Here is a 21,643-nt window from a genome sequence, read left to right on the forward strand (position 1 = left end):
CATGCCTCGTGCCTTCTTGCAGAGAAGTACTACTATGCTTGTACTGCCTCGCCAAGTCGACTACACGTACACCTTGCTCATGTTTTTCTGTGATTTCACCCTTTAATTCAATGGACATCCTCCTCCTCTTCTCAGTACTGTCCTTTGCACTTACTTTCTTAGGACCCATGGTTAGAAAAAAGAAATTTGGCAAAATAACCACACAAAATGCAAGCACAGCACAAGAGATGCTTCCATGGCGAGGTAACCATGTGCACTGTTGTAGTGTTCGCTGCACCAACTAGTGGCAGTGTATCTGAAGCTCACTCATAACTCAAATTTTGGCTTGCTTCAAAGCAAAAAATCAACTGAGCGATGGCTCGTAACCTGGAAAACTCCTAAGTTGGAGCACTTTTAAATCAAGGTACCACTGTATTTACCTGCAACATACAAGATGAATCATTCATAGGGAAATGTAGAACCACTTTCTTTTTCAGGAATACTCCCTCCAGTTGCAGACAGTTATGCACCAGCCAAATTTCTTATTTGTGTAGTCATGAAGTCTGCCCTAACCATCCCAGTGTCACTTGTCCTTCCCTGGTTGCAAGGTAAGTTAAAATTTTATTTTGTTAATGTGGTACACCTTTGATATACAGTAGACACTTCTGACATTTACATGGGTTTACATTATTATGATAAAAATGAAGCCCTAAACCTATAAGGATCATACAGCACATGGGTTTACAGTTAGAGAGACTATATGTAGCAGATTTGAACCTCAGCTGTCTTAAGAGGTAACTGAAATATCCCAAGACAAGGTATTAGAATTTAGTACAGAATGTTGATAAGAAAAGCCTTGTTAATGATCTCACATTATAAAATAGTTTTCAAGGTAAGCTTGACAATCAATAATTTCTATGCTGATATCTTTACTCATGAGGAAATTTGAAGAAATAAGAAAATATTTTTAAATAAATGCTATCTACCAATTTATTTTTTTTTAATTATGCTAGTAGTTTTACAACTACTGTCAGCAAGAATGACCTATAACTTATTTACCATTTTCAGTTTATTCTTGCAAAATTTTCACCTATATTTTCTTTTACCCCATGGTGCTATCTCATCTGGTCTTGATACTTTTTCTTGTCAGTATCTTGTAGTAGTTTCTTTGCTCTTTGGATATTTCAATGAACTCTCTTTCAGTTGGTCGTTTGAAGATGAAATCTGCTACACATACTATATTTCGCGGCTTTTTCGATGCATTTTTTTTCCATAAAATGTATCCAAAAACCACCCTGCGTCCTACAAACTGAGGGTCAGTGATGGGAGCCATAAGTTTGGGGTGTGAGGTGGGCTGTAGTTCTCCCAGTTACATCTGATGCCAAGCCATTGAAACTAAAACAAGTCTTATAAGCCATGAAATATGGTAAAATGTCCTCTACTGTAAACTCACCTTGGAGCAATATACTAAGTACCTCACACATTTAGTCTGCCTTGTTCTTTCAAAGAGGGTACATTGATATTCTGGTGAAGGACTTTTGATGCAAGGAATTGGAGCTACCTTTCCCTTAATTGGATAAAACTATTACCCAACCCTTTCCCAAGGTGCTGTATGACTTCAAGTTTAGTACTTCATGATTATCATAATTCTTCTATAAAAGTAATCATCCACCAGTGACTTTGTGATCATCTCCAATTCTTTGTATGTTACCTTTCACATTAAGTTTGCTTCTTTTATTAACTTTAAAATTTGGTTCCGTTTTATTCTTATCCACTTACTTTTTGTGTCTCATTCTTTCTTCTGTTCATATACTGTGTGTATATATATATATATACATGTATATTTTTTCTTTTCAACAAACCGGCCGTATCCCACCAAGGCAGGGTGGCCCAAAAAGAAAAACAAAAGTTTGTCTTTTTAAATTTAGTAATTTATACAGGTGAAGGGGTTACTAGCCCCTTGCTCCCGGCATTTTAGTCGCCTCTTACAACACGCATGTCTTATGGAGGAAGAATTCTGTTCCACTTCCCCATGGAGATAAGAGGAAATAAACAACAAGAACTAGAAAGAAAATAGAAGAAAACCCAGAGGGGTGTGTATATATATGCTTGTACATGTATGTGTAGTGTGACCTAAGTGTAAGTAGAAGTAGCAAGATGTACCTGAAATCTTGCATGTTTATGAGACAGAAAAAAGGACACCAGCAATCCTACCATCATGTAAAACAATTACAGGCTTTCGTTTTACACTCACTTGGCAAGACGGTAGTACCTCCCTGGGCGGTTGCTGTCTACCAACCTACTACCTAGAATATATTTTTTTATTTTTTTTATTATCACACTGGCCGATTCCCACCAAGGCAGGGTGGCCCGAAAAAGAAAAACTTTCACCATCATTCACTCCATCACTGTCTTGCCAGAAGGGTGCTTTACATTACAGTTTTTAAACTGCAACATTAACACCCCTCCTTCAGAGTACAGGCACTGTACTTCCCATCTCCAGGACTCAAGTCCGGCCTGCCGGTTTCCCTGAACCCCTTCATAAATGTTACTTTGTTCACACTCCAACAGTATGTCAAGTATTAAAAACCATTTGTCTCCATTCACCCCTATCAAACATGCTCACGCATGCCTGCTGGAAGTCCAAGCCCCTCGCACACAAAACTTCCTTTACCCCCTCTCTCCAACCTTTCCTAGGCTGACCCCTACCCCGCCTTCCTTCCACTACAGACTGATACACTCTTGAAGTCATTCTGTTTCGCTCCATTCTCTCTACATGTCCGAACCACCTCGACCCTTCCTCAGCCCTCTGGACAAGAGTTTTGGTAATCCCGCACCTCCTCCTAACTTCCAAACTACGAATTCTCTGCATTATATTCACACCACACATTGCCCTCAGACATGACATCTCCACTGCCTCCAGCCTTCTCCTCGCTGCAACATTCATCACTCATGCTTCACACCCATATAAGAGCGTTGGTAAAACTATACTCTCATACATTCCCCTCTTTGCCTCCAAGGACAAAGTTCTTTGTCTCCACAGACTCCTAAGTGCACCACTTACCCTTTTTCCCCCATCAATTCTATGATTCACCTCATCTTTCATAGACCCATCCACTGACACATCCACTCCCAAATATCTGAATACATTCACCTCCTCCATACTCTCTCCCTCCAATCTGATATCCAATCTTTCATCACCTAATCTTTTTGTTATCCTCATAACCTTACTCTTTCCTGTATTCACTTTTAATTTTCTTCTTTTGCATACCTTACCAAATTCATCCACCAATCTCTGCAACTTCTCTTCAGAATCTCCCAAGAGCACAGTGTCATCAGCAAAGAGCAACTGTGAGAACTCCCACTTTATGTGCGATTCTTTATCTTTTAACTCCACGCCTCTTGCCAAGACCCTCGCATTTACATCTCTTACAACCCCATCTATAAATATATTAAACAACCATGGTGACATCACACATCCTTGTCTAAGACCTACTTTTACTGGGAAATAATTTCCCTCTTTCCTACATACTCTGTGCCTCACTATCCTCGTAAAAACTCTTCACTGCTTTCAGTAACCTACCTCCTACACCATACACCTGCAACATCTGCCACATTGCCCCCCTATCCACCCTGTCATACTCCTTTTCCAAATCCATAAATGCCACAAAGACCTCTTTAGCCTTATCTAAATACTGTTCACTTATGTTTCACTGTAAACACCTGTTCCACACACCCCCTACCTTTCCTAAAGCCTCCTTGTTCATCTGCTATCCTATTCTCAGTCTTACTCTTAATTTTTTCAATAATAACTCTACCATACACTTTACCAGGTATACTCAGCAGACTTATCCCCCTATAACTTTTGCACTCTCTTTCATCCCCTTTGCCTTTATACAAAGGAACTATGCATGCAATCTGCCAATCCCTAGGTACCTTACCCTCTTCCATACATTTATTAAATAATTGCACCAACCACTCCAAAACTATATCCCCACCTGCTTTTAACATTTCTATCTTTATCCCATCAATCCCGGCTGCCTTACCCCCTTTCATTTTACCTACTGCCTCACGAACTTCCCCCACACTCACAACTGGCTCTTCCTCACTCCTACAAGATGTTATTCCTCCTTGTCCTATACATGAAATCACAGCTTCCCTGTCTTCATCAACATTTAACAATTCCTCAAAATATTCCCTCCATCTTCCCAATACCTCTAACTCCATTTAATAACTCTCCTCTCCTATTTTTAACTGACAAATCCATTTGTTCTCTAGGCTTTCTTAACTTGTTAATCTCACTCCAAAACTTTTTCTTATTTTCAACAAAATTTGTTGATAACATCTCACCCACTCTCTCATTTGCTCTCTTTTTACATTGCTTCACCACTCTCTTAACCTCTCTCTTTTTCTCCATATACTCTTCCCTCCTTGCATCACTTCTACTTTGTAAAAACTTCTCATATGCTAACTTTTTCTCCCTTACTACTCTCTTTACATCATCATTCCACCAATCGCTCCTCTTCCCTCCCGCACCCACTTTTCTGTAACCACAAACTTCTGCTGAACACTCTAACACTACATTTTTAAACCTACGCCATACCTCTTCGACCCCATTGCCTATGCTCTCATTATCCCATCTATCCTCCAATAGCTGTTTATATCTTACCCTAACTGCCTCCTCTTTTAGTTTATAAACCTTCACCTCTCTCTTCCCTGATGCTTCTATTCTCCTTGTATCCCATCTACCTTTTACTCTCAGTGTAGCTACAACTAGAAAGTGATCTGATATATCTGTGGCCCCTCTATAAACATGTACATCCTGAAGTCTACTCAACAGTCTTTTATCTACCAATACATAATCCAACAAACTACTGTCATTTTGCCCTACATCATATCTTGTATACTTATTATTACAACCTAGGATCTCAAATGGCCTGTTATCCCAGGTGTAATGGGAGCAAATAAACACAGTAGAAAAAGTTTAGACTTATATTATCCTTCACCAATTATAACAGCAATATGTACACTATGTACAGTGATAAATATAGTGCACTCCACGGTAAGCAAGGCAGAAATAGAAGCCACAAGATAGCAGACCGTGCTTCAACCAGCTCTAGAGTGGGAATGACAAGGGCAGACAGGAGAGCGGTATCCACATAACCTCTGCGATTGTCAATCCCACCTTATTGGCTAGAACCTGGTCACTAGTTGAACGATGGGGCCCCATCATCAACTCTTAGCAACCTGGTTCGCTGGTTGGGGGAGATAGCCTGTAAATGAGGGTGTGTCCATGCGCCGAATAAAGGTTACGTACTCTTTGCATGCCACACCCCCACCCCCGAGAAGGCTCAGGATTAGGCTGCCACCTCCCAGTGGTAACCGTGCCGCCATGGCACAAAATAATGGGACCGCCTATCCTCTCCACCATCCAACTCTTAGATAGAGCTCAGCTTTCCTAGTGCCTGAAAGCCAAACCCTAAACTCAGAGTGAGACAGCAGTCAGATAAGCCAACATAGGTCCAAGATACAAGCGGACGGTAGCCCGTATCCCCTCACTAAAAAAAACCCCCACATCAGGGGATAAAAAAAAGAGCTTGAAAGGGGGGTTACCACAAATACATCCTAACCTAAATAAAATATTAAACTAGACTCTTGACAAAGAGTCTGCCAACACATTTTCTTTGCCGGCAATATATTTAATAAAAATATTGTAGGGCTGCAGCCTGAGAGTCCAACGCATAAGCCTTGTGTTGTGATTCTTCATGGCTTGGAGATAGACTAACGGGTTGTGATCACTGTAGACTGTGACCACCTGCGATGTTTGGCCCACATAAACATCGAAATGCTCCAAAGCCATTACCAGCGCGAGGGCTTCTTTTTCAATGGTAGAGTAAGCTCTCTGATGTGGCTGGAACTTGGCTGAAAAGTATGCGATTGGCTGCAGCTCCTTGTTCCCGATTTGTAATAGTACCGCCCCAACCCCAGACTCACAAGCATCAACCTGTAATGAAAAAGGTTTGGAGAAGTCTGGAGACAAGAGAATGGGTGCAGAGCACAATAATCTTTTTGCTTTATTAAAAGCAGTGTTACAATCTGACGTCCAATTAAAGGGAACTTTATGACTGGTAAGAGAGGTAAGAGGGGCTACAATATCTGAGAAATTCTTACAGAATCTTCTGTAAAATCCTATCATGCCTAGGAAACGTTGAAGAGATTTCCTATCATGAGGAACTGGATATTCTTTAATCGAAAGAACTTTAGCAAGTTTAGGTGCAACTTTACCACTACCTACTTCATGGCCTAGAAAAGTGACAGTGGCCTGGCCAAAGGAAGATTTAGACAAATTAACTGTTAATTGGGAATTCTTAAAGGTCTCAAACAGAGCTTTAAGTCTAAGTAGGTGTTGATCCCAAGTATCAGACACCACAACAATATCATCTAGGTATGCTGCCGTGCCTTCAAGTCCTTTAATAGCCTGATGGACGAGTTTCTGGAATGAAGAGGGGGAATTTTTCATTCCGAAGGGGGTAACTGTATACTGATAATGACCTCCTGGAATCACGAAGGCAGAGATTTCCTTCGCCTTATCTGTCAAAGGTACCTGATAGTAACCTTTAAGGAGATCTAATTTGGACACAAAAGTAGCCTTACCCACAAAGTCAATTACGTCATCCAGACGAGGAAGAGGGTAAGCATCTGTAATTGTGACCTCGTTCACTTTACGGTAGTCTGTGCACATACGAAACCCTCCATCAGCCTTTTTTACTAGGATGCACGGTGAAGCCCATGGACTAGACGACTCCTCCACTAAACCATGTTCTAACAAGAAGTCTACTTCCTGCTGAAGTAACCTTTGCTTTTCAGGATTAGCTCTGTAGGGGGAGAGTTTAATTGGTTTAGATTTTCCCACATCTACATCATGGTAACCTAACGTACATTTTTTCGGCACATCCGAAAAAATATTAGGATATGACTGTAGAAGCTCAGTTAAATTGGTTGCTTGTATTTCAGATAATCCATCCATTAACGGGCTAGGATCCTTGAGGAGGACAGAATTTGAAAGTTTAGTATTAATTTCAGAGATAGAGTGCAAAGAGTCAGAGTCGTCCTCAGAGGTAGAGGACAGAGTCATTACTGGGACTTTATCTGGTGTATGAAAGGCCTTGATTTGATTTATGTGGTAAGTTTTTGTTTTTGAGGTCTTATCAATGGGAGCTACCACATAATTTAAATCAGATAATCTACTTACTATCTGCATAGGTCCCGTAAATCTAGCTTTCAAGGTGTGGCCAGGTATAGGTTCCTGCACCAACACCTTGTCTCCTGGATGGAAGGAGCGGAATTGTGCACTTCTGTCATACCTCTGTTTCATCTTACTTTGAGCTGTCTTTAGCTTAGCCGTGGCTAACTCACGTGCCACCTGCAACCTTGAAGACGGGTTGTAGAGTGCTGAGCTTACGTCTTCTCCCATCCATCCTTCTTTGAGCACCCGAAGAGGACCTCGTACATTGTGCCCAAAGATCAGCTCAAACGGACTATACCCTGTAGACTCTTGCACCGTCTCTCGTACTGAGAACAGCAACAATGGTAGAGATTCATCCCAATCTGTCGGAAAGTGCATGCAAAAACTTCTCATCATTGTTTTTAATGTTTGGTGGAATCTTTCCAAGGCGCCTTGGGACTGAGGGTGATAGGCAGTGGATAAGTTGTGAATTATCCCTAACCTAGTTAATACTTCCCTAAATGCTTTGGCAGTGAAGTTAGTACCTTGATCACTTTGTATAGTTTTAGGAATGCCAAAACAAGAAATGAATTTTGTTAAAGCTTTGAGAATAGCTTTAGTATTGATACTACGCATTGGGATCGCTTCAGGATATCTGGTTACTTTATCCATAATTGTAAATAAATACTGATTTCCAGACTTTGACTTAGGTAGTGGACCTACACAATCTATAATTAAATCTGCAAAAGGTTCTCCATCAGCAGGTATGGGTTGGAGAGGTGCAGGTTTAATAGAATGTCCAGGTTTTCCAACTTGCTGACATTCTCGGCAACACCTAATATGATTCTTCACATCTTTCTTTAATGTTGGCCAATAAAATTCTTTTGTGATTCTATACAAGGTTTTTGTAATTCCTAAGTGACCTCCTGATGACGTATTATGAGCTATATTTAATATCTGAGGTCTATACTTGGTTGGAACCACTAACCTGTCGTATAATTGCCGGCCCTCTGTCTCCTTACCAGTCTCAGTGCATACCAAATAATCATTTTTAACTTCATACTTGACTGGATGACCCAAAGAGGATTTACCCATGGCTGCCTCAAAAGCGAATTTTAACGAAGGGTCCTTACGTTGTTCCTCCCGGAAGGACAGTCCCTCGGGCATGGAAACAGAGACATCTGGCAATCCTGCAACCTGGGAATAGGAAGGCTTGATCGGGGTCTGTTCACTTGATTTACGAGACTCCGGCCGGTGTGTCTCATAAAACAACGTGGCTATTCCGAGATCGGAGTCGTCCAAGGATAGGTCAACATTCTCCCCAGACAGCCCTTGGGATGTTGCCCGAGTTATGGCCAACACTGGAGAAGCATTAATCATTATAGGTTCAGGACACGAAGTAACAGTAGTAATGTTATTACCCAGTAATAACATGGCATTTTTCATGGGAAATCCTTTTGAGATACCTACAGTCAAGTACCCAGTGTAATATTTGCACTGTACATAAATTTTATGCAAAGGAACAGAATATATAGTTCCTCCATAGGCTTCCAATAAAACTGATGAATTCAAGGAAGTATTCTCTGAAAGGGGTAATATTCCTTCTCTGACAAGTGAGCAATATGCTCCAGTATCTCTAAAGGTATTTACTTTAGTTGGTTCTGAGTTTTCCTGAAGGGAAATAAGACTTTCGCAATAATAAGGGGCCATACCTTTTTCTACTTCTCTAGGGGACATGTTACTAGGGATATTAGAGATTTTCCCGATGGGTTGAGGTTTTTGGGGGCAGTTGGAACTGATATGACCTACTTTATTACACCTGAAGCAGACGACAGGCTTGCCCTTTACTCCCTGATGACGTTGCAAGTGGTGTCGTTCTGGCTGGTGCCTCTCTGGATATTGTTGTCGAGATGCTCCATAAGTAGTTTGCCTCTCCGCAGGGGGACCATATGTTGAGAAGCGTGGCTCACCAGGTGACTTGGTTGGATGTCGTAGACGCTCTCCCTCCGGCTGGCACTTCATTCTCCAATGTTGTCGATCTCTGCTCACGCCAGACTGTTGAAAAGAGAGACGGGACCGCTCGGACAAGGAGCGGTTCGTTTCGAAGGTATCAGCCAACCTGGCCGCCTCCAATGCAGTGGTTAAGTCACGATCCTGCAGAAAGACACGAACCTCTGGTCCCACAGACTCCAGCAGGTTATCAATCAGAATAAGCTGCACCAGCTCCTCAAAGTTAGAGACACCACTCGCTTTATACCAGCTGGTAAAAGCTTTGGTTTGCTGTCTCACAAAGTCCACCAGGGATTGACCAAGCTGCCGCCTGTTCAATTTGAAGGTCTTACGATATTTAGCTGGGATACATGTATATGCTCCCAACACTGTGGTCTTCACTACTTGATAATCAGAGAATTCAGCGTCAGTTAATACCGACGTAAATTCCTGTGCCTTACCCAATAATGCTGTATGAACCAACGCTGCCCAGTGCTGTTCCGGCCACCTCAAGGCTCGAGCCTGATTTTCGAAGCTTTCGAAAAATTGCTCTGGTTCGGCCTCATTGAAGCGGGGAACAAGCTGTACTGCTTTTTGTAAACTGAAATCGTTTACAGAATGCGAAAACTGCCTCCTTTCTCTTTCCCTATCAAATTCTTCCCTTGCGAATGCTCTCTGTTCCCTAGTTTGCTCAAGATTGATTTTTGCCAGCTCAAGTGCCAACGACGCTGATTCACCCTGAGACAACCCAGCTGCACTATACTGACCATTTTGCTCCGTAGGTGTATCATCTTCCTCCTGCGAGAACATAGTAGTTTTTGCCCTAGCTCCCGTAGAGGGAGGAGTTTGATGTGCCATCTCTTCTTCAATAAGTATGTCAGCAATAAGTGAACGCAGTTGCGCAGCTGTAAGAGTGCGTTTATAGGGAATGCCAATGGAACGAGCAATTTGCCAACAACGCTGTAGGGACAATTTAGGTAGGTTATGCAAAGTATATGCCGACACCAGGCGTCTGACTCGTCTAGGTGGCATAAGTTATTCGCTATGCACAGTACGAATACCCCAACGTAACACGTTAATTTGCAGAACACGCTTAGCTATGCACAGTACGATTGCAGAATACGCATACAAGCAAAGCCGACTGCACACAAGATTGACCGTAGCGAAGCGAGCACACTGAACAAGCTAGTAGCGAGCTGTTGAACGATCACACAATAGCAAGGCTGATCATAAGCAACTGACACGCAAAATTTGTAAAGCGAAGCGAAACAGCAAGCTACACAATGTTCCTGCTACAAGCTTCACCCTAAGCTCAACCGTTTCTCTAAGTCCAGCTCTCGGACAGGCTACCCATATTACAACCTAGGATTTCAAATGGCCTGTTATCCCAGGTGTAATGGGAGCAAATAAACACAGTAGAAAAAGTTTAGACTTATATTATCCTTCACCAATTATAACAGCAATATGTACACTATGTACAGTGATAAATATAGTGCACTCCACGGTAAGCAAGGCAGAAATAGAAGCCACAAGATAGCAGACCGTGCTTCAACCAGCTCTAGAGTGGGAATGACAAGGGCAGACAGGAGAGCGGTATCCACATAACCTCTGCGATTGTCAATCCCACCTTCTTATTGGCTAGAACCTGGTCACTAGTTGAACGATGGGGCCCCATCATCAACTCTTAGCAACCTGGTTCGCTGGTTGGGGGAGATAGCCTGTAAATGAGGGTGTGTCCATGCGCCGAATAAAGGTTACGTACTCTTTGCATGCCACACTTATTTATCCTCTTTTTCTTAAAATATGTATTACCTATAACTAAACCCCTTTCTATACAAAGTTCAATCAAAGGGCTCCCATTATCATTTACACCTGGCACCCCAAACTTACCTACCACACCCTCTCTAAAAGTTTCTCCTACTTTAGCATTTAGGTCCCCTACCACAATTACTCTCTCACTTGGTTCAAAGGCTCCTATACATTCACTTAACATCTCCCAAAATCTCTCTCTCTCCTCTACATTCCTCTCTTCTCCAGGTGCATACACGCTTATTATGACCCACTTTTCGCATCCAACTTTTACTTTAATCCACATAATTCTTGAATTTACACATTCATATTCTCTTTTCTCCTTCCATAACTGATCATTTAACATTACTGCTACCCCTTCCTTTTCTCTAACTCTCTCAGATACTCCAGATTTAATCCCATTTATTTCCCCCTACTGAAACTCCCCTACCCCCTTCAGCTTTGTTTCGCTTAGGGCCAGGACATCCAACTTCTTTTCATTCATAACATCAGCAATCATCTGTTTCTTGTCATCCGCACTACATCCACGCACATTTAAGCATCCCAGTTTTAGAAAGTTTTTCTTCTTCTCTTTTTTAGTAAATGTCTGCAGGAGAAGGGGTTACTAGCTCATTGCTCCCGGCATTTTAGTCGCCTCATACGACACGCATGGCTTACGGAGGAAAGATTCTTTTCCACTTCCCCATGGACAATAGAAGAAATAAAGAAGAACAAGAGCTATTTAGAAAAAGGAGAAAAACCTAGATGTATGTATATATATATGCATGTGCATGTCTGTGAAGTGTGACCAAAGTGTAAGTAGGAGTAGCAAGATATCCCTGTTATCTAGCGTGTTTATGAGACAGAAAAAGAAACCAGCAATCCTACCATCATGCAAAACAGTTACAGGTTTCTGTTTCACAGTCATCTGGCAGGACGGTAGTACTTCCCTGGGTGGTTGCTGTCTACCAACCTACTACCTAATTCAATAATTCAATTATATTCCTGTCAACAATGGATAAAAGGTTCAATGTGATTGTTTCAGTTATAATGTGGGAGTACATAGGTGAGTAAATGTGTACTGAGTATTTAGCATTTAGTCTAGGGTGATTAAGTGGCTTTTGAGAAGAGTCTTAAATTGATTTACAGACTGGGTTACTTTAACCCTTAAACGGTCCAAATAGATCGACGTTCAAATTCGTAGTGCTACAAAAGTAGATCTACTTTTTTTTTACATATTTTCAAATATAACAAAAAAAAAATGTAGATAAAAGTTTTTTACACGTTTTCAAATGTAAAACAAAAAAGATCTACATTTTTTTACATACTTTCAGATGTTGAAAAAACGTATATATACGTTTGGACCATTTAAGGGTTAATATCTTCTGGTAATGAATTCCATATTTTGGGGCCCTTTATGTGCATAGAGGTTTTACACAGTGTGATATGGACACGAGGTATATCAAAAAGAGATCTGTGTCTTGTGTTGTGGTCATGTGTCCTGTTTAGGTTGGTGAGGAAAAGTTTGAGTGGGGGGTTTATATTTGCGTGTATTGTTCTGTGTATGTAGTAGGCACATGAATAAGTATGGATGCTCTTAATGGTAAGCAGATTCAGACTTTTGAAAATTGGTGGAGTATGCTGGCAGGAGTGGGAATTTGTTATTCTTACTGCTGCCTTTTGCTGGGTTATTAGGTGATTGGATGTTGTTGATCCCCATGCACAAATTCCATTTGTAAGATAAGGGTATATGAGTGAATGGTACAGTGCCAGGAGAGCTGATTGTGGAACATAGTACCTTATCTTTGATAGTATGCCTACAGTCTTGGAGATTTTCTTGGTGATTTGTTGTGCATGTGTCCAGAACTTAAGGCTACTGTCAAGGTGGATACCTAGGAATTTTCCCTCTGAGTCTTGTGACTGATGATCCATTTAGTGTAATGTTAATTGGATCATTTGCAGCTTTGTTTCCAAACTGAATGAAATAGGTTTTATCAGTGTTCGGGGTAAGTTTGTTAGTCATCATCCAGGAAGATATTTTCTTTAATTCAGCATTGACTGTGTTTACTAGTATGACTGCATTTGGGTGGGAAAATACATATGTAGTGTCATCTGCAAATAATATGGGTTTGAGTAGCTGTGATGCATTCGGTAGATCATTGATGTAGATGAGAAAGAGGAGTGGTCAAAGGATGCTTCCATGTGGGACTCCTACTGTGATTGGTTGGGTGGAGGAGTTTGCATCATTTGCATACACATATTGAGTTCTGTTACTAAGGTATGACTTTAGGTAGTTGAGGGAGTGGCCTCTGATACCATAGTGCATTAATTTGGAGTACAGTAGTTCATGGTCGACTGTATCGAAAGCTTTATGTAAATCAGTGAAAATGCCCAGTGGGACTTCTTTCTTTTCAAGTGCAGTATATATTAGTTCTAGCATGTGTATGATAGCATCATTTGTGCTTTTAGTTGTGTATAATATATATATATATATATATATATATATATATATATATATATATATATATATATATATATATATATATATATATATATATATATATATATATATATATTTTTTTTTTCAACAAGTCGGCCGTCTCCCACCGAGGCAGGATGACCCAAAAAAGAAAGAAAAAAAAAAAAAAAAAAAAAATATATATATGTAATATATATATATATATATATATATATATATATATATATATATATATATATAATATATGTAATATATATATATATATAATATTTCTTTCTTCTTTCAACACACCGGCCATATCCCACCGAGGCGGGGTGGCCCAAAAGGAAAAACGAAAGTTTCTCCTTTTACATTTAGTAATATACACAGGAGAAGAGGTTACTAGCCCCTTGCTCCCGGCATTTCAGTCGCCTCTTACAACACGCATGGCTTACGGAGGAAGAATTCTGTTCCACTTCCCCATGGAGAAAAGAGGAAATAAACAAGAATAAGAACTAGAAAGAAAATAGAAGAAAACCCAGAGGGGTGTGTATATATGTGCTTGTACATGTATGTGTAGTGTGACCTAAGTGCAAGTAGAAGTAGCAAGACATACCTGAAATCTTGCATGTTCATGAGACAGAAAAAAAAAGACACCAGCAATCCTACCATCCTGTAAAACAATTACAGGTTTCTATTTTACACACACTTGGCAGGATGGTAGTACCTCCCTGGGCAGTTGCTGTCTACCAACCTACTGCCTATAATATATATATATATATATATATATATATATATATGGTAGTAGGTTGGTAGACAGCAACCACCCAGGGAGGTACTACCGTCCTGCCAAGTGAGTGTAAAACGAAGCCTGTGATTGTTTTACATGATGGTAGGATTGCTGATGTCTTTTGTCTGTCTCATAAATATGCAAGATTACAGGCATGTCTTGCTACTTCTACTTACACTTAGGTCACACTACACATACATGTACACATTTATTTATACACACTCATCTGAGTTTTCTTTGATTTTATCTTAATAGTTCTTGGTCTTATTAATTTTCCTTTTATATCCATGGGGAAGTGGAATAAGAATCTTTCCTCCGTAAGCCATGCGTGTTGTAAAAGTCAACTAAAATGCCGGGAACAATGGGCTAGTAACCCCTTTTCCTGTAAAGATTACTAAAAAGAATAAGAAGAAGAAAATTGTCAAAGTGGGAAGTCTGAATGTGCGTGGATGTTGTGCAGATGATAAGAAAGAGATGATTGTGGATGTTATGAATGAGAAGAAGCTGGATGTCCTGGCTTTAAGTGAAACAAAGCTGAAGGGGGTGGGAGAGTTTCAGTGGAGAGGAATAAATGGGATTAGGTCAGGGGTTTCAAATAGAGTTAGAGCTAAAGAAGGAGTAGCAATAATGTTGAAGGATAAGCTATGGCAGGAAAAGAGGGACTATAAATGTATTAATTCAAGGATTATGTGGAGTAAAATAAAGATTGGATGTGAAAAGTGGGTTATAATAAGCGTGTATGCACCTGGAGAAGAGAGAAGTGTAGAGGAGAGAGAGAGATTTTGGGAAATGTTGAGTGAATGCGTGGGGAGTTTTGAATCAAGTGTGAGAGTAATGGTGGTTGGGGATTTTAATGCTAAAGTGGGTAAAAATGTTATGGAGGGAGTAGTAGGTAAATTTGGGGTGCCAGGGGTAAATGTAAATGGGGAGCCTTTAATTGAGCTATGTGTAGAAAGAAATTTGGTAATAAGTAATACATATTTTATGAAAAAGAGGATAAATAAATATACAAGGTATGATGTAGCACGTAATGAAAGTAGTTTATTAGATTATGTATTGGTGGATAAAAGGTTGATGAGTAGGCTCCAGGATGTACATGTTTATAGAGGGGCAACTGATATATCGGATCATTATTTAGTTGTAGCTACAGTTAGAGTAAGAGGTAGATGGGAAAAGAGGAAGGTGGCAACAACAAGTAAGAGGGAGGTGAAAGTGTATAAACTAAGGGAGGAGGAAGTTCGGGTGAGATATAAGCGACTATTGGCAGAAAGGTGGGCTAGTGCAAAGATGAGTAGTGGGGGGGTTGAAGAGGGTTGGAATAGTTTTAAAAATGCAGTATTAGAATGTGGGGCAGAAGTTTGTGGTTATAGGAGGGTGGGGGCAGGAGGAAAGAGGAGTGATTGGTGGAATGATGAAGTAAAGGGTGTGATAAAAGAGAAAAAGGTAGCTTATGAGAGGTTTTTACAAAGCAGAAGTGTTATAAGAAGAGCAGAGTATATGGAGAGTAAAAGAAAGGTAAAGAGAGTGGTGAGAGAGTGCAAAAGGAGAGCAGATGATAGAGTGGGAGAGGCATTGTCAAGAAATTTTAATGAAAATAAGAAAAAATTTTGGAGTGAGTTAAACAAGTTAAGAAAGCCTAGGGAAAATATGGATTTGTCAGTTAAAAACAGAGTAGGGGAGTTAGTAGATGGGGAGATGGAGGTATTGGGAAGATGGCGAGAATATTTTGAGGAACTTTTAAATGTTAAGGAAGAAACAGAGGCAGTAATTTCATGCACTGGTCAGGGAGGTATACCATCTTTTAGGAGTGAAGAAGAGCAGAATGTAAGTGTGGGGGAGGTACGTGAGGCATTACGTAAAATGAAAGGGGGTAAAGCAGCTGGAACTGATGGGATCATGACAGAAATGTTAAAAGCAGGGGGGGATATAGTGTTGGAGTGGTTGGTACTTTTGTTTAATAAATGTATGAAAGAGGGGAAGGTACCTAGGGATTGGCAGAGAGCATGTATAGTCCCTTTATATAAAGGGAAAGGGGACAAAAGAGACTGTAAAAATTATAGAGGAATAAGCTTACTGAGTATACCAGGAAAAGTGTACGGTAGGGTTATAATTGAAAGAATTAGAGGTAAGACAGAATGTAGGATTGCGGATGAGCAAGGAGGTTTTAGAGTGGGTAGGGGATGTGTAGATCAGGTGTTTACATTGAAGCATATATGTGAACAGTATTTAGATAAAGATAGGGAAGTTTTTATTGCATTTATGGATTTAGAAAAGGCATATGATAGAGTGGATAGAGGAGCAATGTGGCAGATGTTGCAAGTATATGGAATAGGTGGTAAGTTATTAAATGCTGTAAAGAGTTTTTATGAGGATAGTGAGGCTCAGGTTAGGGTGTGTAGAAGAGAGGGAGACTACTTCCCGGTAAAAGTAGGTCTTAGACAGGGATGTGTAATGTCACCATGGTTGTTTAATATATTTATAGATGGGGTTGTAAAGGAAGTAAATGCTAGGGTGTTTGGGAGAGGGGTGGGATTAAATTATGGGGAATCAAATTCAAAATGGGAATTGACACAGTTACTTTTTGCTGATGATACTGTGCTTATGGGAGATTCTAAAGAAAAATTGCAAAGGTTAGTGGATGAGTTTGGGAATGTGTGTAAAGGTAGAAAGTTGAAAGTGAACATAGAAAAGAGTAAGGTGATGAGGGTGTCAAATGATTTAGATAAAGAAAAATTGGATATCAAATTGGGGAGGAGGAGTATGGAAGAAGTGAATGTTTTCAGATACTTGGGAGTTGACGTGTCGGCGGATGGATTTATGAAGGATGAGGTTAATCATAGAATTGATGAGGGAAAAAAGGTGAGTGGTGCGTTGAGGTATATGTGGAGTCAAAAAACGTTATCTATGGAGGCAAAGAAGGGAATGTATGAAAGTATAGTAGTACCAACACTCTTATATGGGTGTGAAGCTTGGGTGGTAAATGCAGCAGCGAGGAGACGGTTGGAGGCAGCGGAGATGTCCTGTTTAAGGGCAATGTGTGGTGTAAATATTATGCAGAAAATTCGGAGTGTGGAAATTAGGAGAAGGTGTGGAGTTAATAAAAGTATTAGTCAGAGGGCAGAAGAGGGGTTGTTGAGGTGGTTTGGTCATTTAGAGAGAATGGATCACAGTAGAATGACATGGAAAGCATATAAATCTATAGGGGAAGGAAGGCGGGGTAGGGGTCGTCCTCGAAAGGGTTGGAGAGAGGGGGTAAAGGAGGTTTTGTGGGTAAGGGGCTTGGACTTCCAGCAAGCGTGCGTGAGCGTGTTAGATAGGAGTGAATGGAGACGAATGGTACTTGGGACCTGACGATCTGTTGGAGTGTGAGCAGGGTAATATTTAGTGAAGGGATTCAGGGAAACCGGTTATTTTCATATAGTCGGACTTGAGTCCTGGAAATGGGAAGTACAATGCCTGCACTTTAAAGGAGGGGTTTGGGATATTGGCAGTTTGGAGGGATATGTTGTGTATCTTTATATGTTTATGCTTCTAGACTGTTGTATTCTGAGCACCTCTGCAAAAACAGTGATAATGTGCGAGTGTGGTGAAAGTGTTGAATGATGATGAAAGTATTTTCTTTTTGGGGATTTTCTTTCTTTTTTGGGTCACCCTGCCTCGGTGGGAGACGGCCGACTTGTTGAAAAAAAAAAAAAAAAAAATATATATACATATATATATATATATGGATATATATATATACATATATATATATATATGTCGTGCCGAATAGGCAGAATTTGCGATCTTGGCTTAAATAGCAACGCTCATCTTGCCATATAGGACAAGTGAAAATTTGTGTATGCAATATTTTCGCCAAAATCATTCTGAACCTAACGAAAAAAAAAGTGTTTCTCTGTGTTTGTTCAGTATTAAATTATTGTAAACAAATCCAAAATATATTTAGTTGGGTTCGGCTAAAATAAATTGTTCTTGTTATAATAAGGTTAGGTAAGTTTTCTAAGTTCCTTTTGGTGCAAAATTATAATTTTTTACATCAACATTAATGAAAAAAATATATCTTTAAGCGTATAAGAGTAAATTTTAGAAAGGACTTAATCTTAAATGAGTTCTTGCTAACTGACCAATTTTACATATTCGGCACGACATATATATATATATATATATATATATATACACAGTGGACCTCCGATTTATGATCAGCTCCCAATGCGACCAATTATGTAAGTGTATTTATGTAAGTGCGTTTGTATGTGTATGTTTGGGGGTCTGTAATGGACTAATCTAATTCACAATATTCCTTATGGGAACAAATTCGGTCAGTACTGGCACCTGAACATACTTCTGGAATGAAATACTGTAATATCGTAAACCGGGGGTCCACTGTATTACACATACATACAGGATGTTTATTTCAAGATTGTTGGAATCTGGTAAGTTTGTTTTGTCAGATGGTTTATAAGATTTAATAGTTTTGCTAAACATGTGTAACTTAACTAAATCTTTTTGTAACATGGTAAATAAAAAAGTATGTATTAACTGAATGTAACTGCCAGTATTATACGTATATATCAAAAATGTATTTAGTTTAATAGTTTGAATTTAAGAGTAGATATATTTTAATTTGTTTAGCTTATTGAAAATTTGAGGAAATATCTTACTAAGAGTTATATATCTGTGCCTTACTACATTGTGATGGCATTTTCATATGTTAAATATTTGTAGTTTAAGAACTACACATGCTGCTTACCCTTTGGTATATCAATATTGCAGGTTTACTGAATGACGGGAGCAGCATTACAGGCATTGGTCTCCCAGTACTGGTGACATTTGGGATACTGTTAACTCAGGCTGTGATGGTACCCTTACTTTTGTTGTGCACCAAATCTTCTACAGCAACTTGTGCTATGGCTTCCCTGCTTACACTTCTTTATTTAGCAATGGTAAATGTATTACAAAAAAAGCTACTGTTAAAAAACACCTTTAATGTGATCCTGACAGCAATCCATTACGCCAAACAAATCCTGAAACCCTGTCTCATCCAATATTGTTCCTGTTCTTGTTCCTGTAGCTCGATCGCTAGCACACTCAGCTTACACACTGAGGTCCAGGGAATTGATATTCGGTATGGGTAGAAACTTTAGGACATGTTTCCATAAGACACCTGCTGTCCATGTTCAGCTATCAGTAAAATAGGTACCTGGGTGCTAGTGGACTGGTGTGGGTCACATCCTGGGACAAAATTCACCTTATTTGCCTGAAATGCTCTGCATAACAAGGGGCTTTCTATATAGTAGTATGTCATTGATGTCAGCTAGGCTTGTATACCTTGTACATGTAGAAATATAGATTATTATTCTTCCCCTCACAGCCTGGTCACAGACCAGGCTGTGGGGGCATTGTGTCTTGAGACCCTCTCCAGGTATACTCCAGGTAACTCATTACTAGAAAGGCATTCTTTGTATCAATTTCAGTACATTCCTAGCTTCATCCTTAATGTACCTTTAATTAGATTTGTATATTGAATTACTGAATACCTTCATTATAAACTAAGTACTGTAAACTTATTATCATGTAATATATGTGTGCCTCATTTTTAGGTACAGTGGACCCCCGGTTAACGATATTTTTTCACTCCATAAGTATGTTCAGGTGCCAGTACTGACCGAATTTATTCCCATAAGGAATATTGTGAAGTAGATTAGTCCATTTCAGACCCCCAAACATACACGTACAAACGCACTTACATAAATACACTTACATAATTGGTCGCATTCGGAGGTCATCGTTATGCGGGGGTCCACTGTATTTATAAGATAGTTTTAAGACTGCCTGAAGTGCCTTGCATGACAAGGAACTTTTAAAGTAGTTTATACATTCATCAGTATTCCTTCAGTAGCTGTGTCACCAGAAGTGCACAGATATTATGATTAAATAACCTCAGAACTGTAGTGTTTCCACTCCTTCAGAGTGACAGCACTGTACTTCCCACCACCAGTTAACCAGTTTCCCTGAATCCTTCCATAATAAAATCATAGTGCTAAACCTGAAAGGGTCTTTTAATGCTGAAATCCTTTCCTAGATGTTGCCCTGCTTACATATTTGGTCATTTGACCAAGGCATTTCACTGACTATTTAGTCCACCTGTAAAAACTAAAAGATCACATTAAAAAATGTGATGGTAGGATTACCATCCCATATGCAACACAATGGATCATTACCCATTAATGTCCAAGAATAGAATGCTAATAATACTTCCAGTTGTACGTCTTATCTGACTTGTGATTATCCAGTCTGATAAATGTTTATTATATTCAATGAAAACTACATATATAAATTACTTTTAACAATTCAATAACAACATTTTTATGTTAGGGATAAATGACCACAATAAAATTAACAACAGTGCAATTAACATAATTTATTGTTTCTCCTTAATCAGAATATGTATTTTTAGTGTGATGATAATACAATTTAAGGGGACAATGTATTAATTTTACAACATTTTAATTGTTCAACAGGTGATGTCAGAAGAATCTGGAGCACTTATGCTTGCGATTCCTATATGTGGCCTGGTGGCAGTGACTGTGAACTTGGTACTTGCTCATCTCCTCACCGCATTTCCACGTTTTCCAGGTGTCATACTGGCCCTCAATCTCACCCTACATATTCTCATCCGATATTTTACTCCACATTTTGCTGGAAACATGACCTCACTGTGTGATGTTGAGGGGAAAACACACCTAATTTCCATTGGTTTTCCTCAGTGGTTTAGGGATTCCATTAAAGATACTTTCATAAATGAACCCTTCTTGCTCTTGCCCACTTCGCTAGATATTTTTTCATGTCATAAAGTGCATTTAAGTGTCATGGCCATGATGGGTTGTGCATGTTCCATATTGCTATTAATATTAGCAAGAGTCATGTAGTGAATGCTGCATACTTGCCCATAAATCAGAAATTTGGGAGAAAGTAATTTATTTAAGATAGGAATTAGTGTTAGGGAAAGTATTACTCTATATAAATTTTTGTAGACAACTTCATGAAACTGATAAATGTTTATTTTCTTACGAGTGTTTTTTAACGATTTAGCAAAACAATTGTTATAAAAGTAGTTCATCATATTTTTTTTTTTTATTATTATTAACACATCAGCCGATTCCCACCAAGGCAGGGTGGCCTGAAAAAGACAAACTTTCATCATTCACTCCATCACTGTCTTGCCAGAGGGATGCTTTACACTACAGTTATAAAATTGCAACATTAACACTCCTTCAGAGTGCAGACACTGTACTTCCCATCTCCAGGACTCAAGTCCGGCCTGCTGGTTTCCCTGAATCCTTTCATAAATGTTACTTTGCTCACAATTCAATAGCACGTCAAGTATTAAAAACCATTTGTCTCCATTCCCTCC

The 21,643-nt window shown here is 39.5% G+C and overlaps 1 protein-coding gene across 1 annotated transcript; it reads left to right on the forward strand.

Annotated features, from left to right (window-relative positions):
• The first annotated feature begins 443 nt into the window (after positions 1-443).
• On the forward strand, positions 444-21,297 carry LOC138851004 (uncharacterized). Its single transcript, XM_070081301.1, has 3 exons — positions 444-587; positions 19,003-19,172; positions 20,751-21,297. The coding sequence occupies exons 1-3, from the start codon at positions 536-538 to the stop codon at positions 21,156-21,158; spliced, it is 630 nt and encodes a 209-aa protein (XP_069937402.1). The 5' UTR covers positions 444-535; the 3' UTR covers positions 21,159-21,297.
• Positions 21,298-21,643: the final 346 nt, after the last annotated feature.

This window comes from Cherax quadricarinatus, unplaced genomic scaffold (genome assembly GCF_038502225.1).
Source record: "Cherax quadricarinatus isolate ZL_2023a unplaced genomic scaffold, ASM3850222v1 Contig2272, whole genome shotgun sequence".
In the NCBI taxonomy this organism is placed as follows: domain Eukaryota; kingdom Metazoa; phylum Arthropoda; class Malacostraca; order Decapoda; family Parastacidae; genus Cherax; species Cherax quadricarinatus.

Coding starts and splice junctions, on each gene's coding strand:
- LOC138851004 (XM_070081301.1), top strand. CDS start 536: ATGAAGTCTGCCCTAACCATCCCAGTGTCACTTGTCCTTCCCTGGTTG. Junction 588..19,002: donor TGTCCTTCCCTGGTTGCAAG/GTAAGTTAAAAT, acceptor TCAATATTGCAG/GTTTACTGAATGACGGGAGC. Junction 19,173..20,750: donor CACTTCTTTATTTAGCAATG/GTAAATGTATTA, acceptor ATTGTTCAACAG/GTGATGTCAGAAGAATCTGG.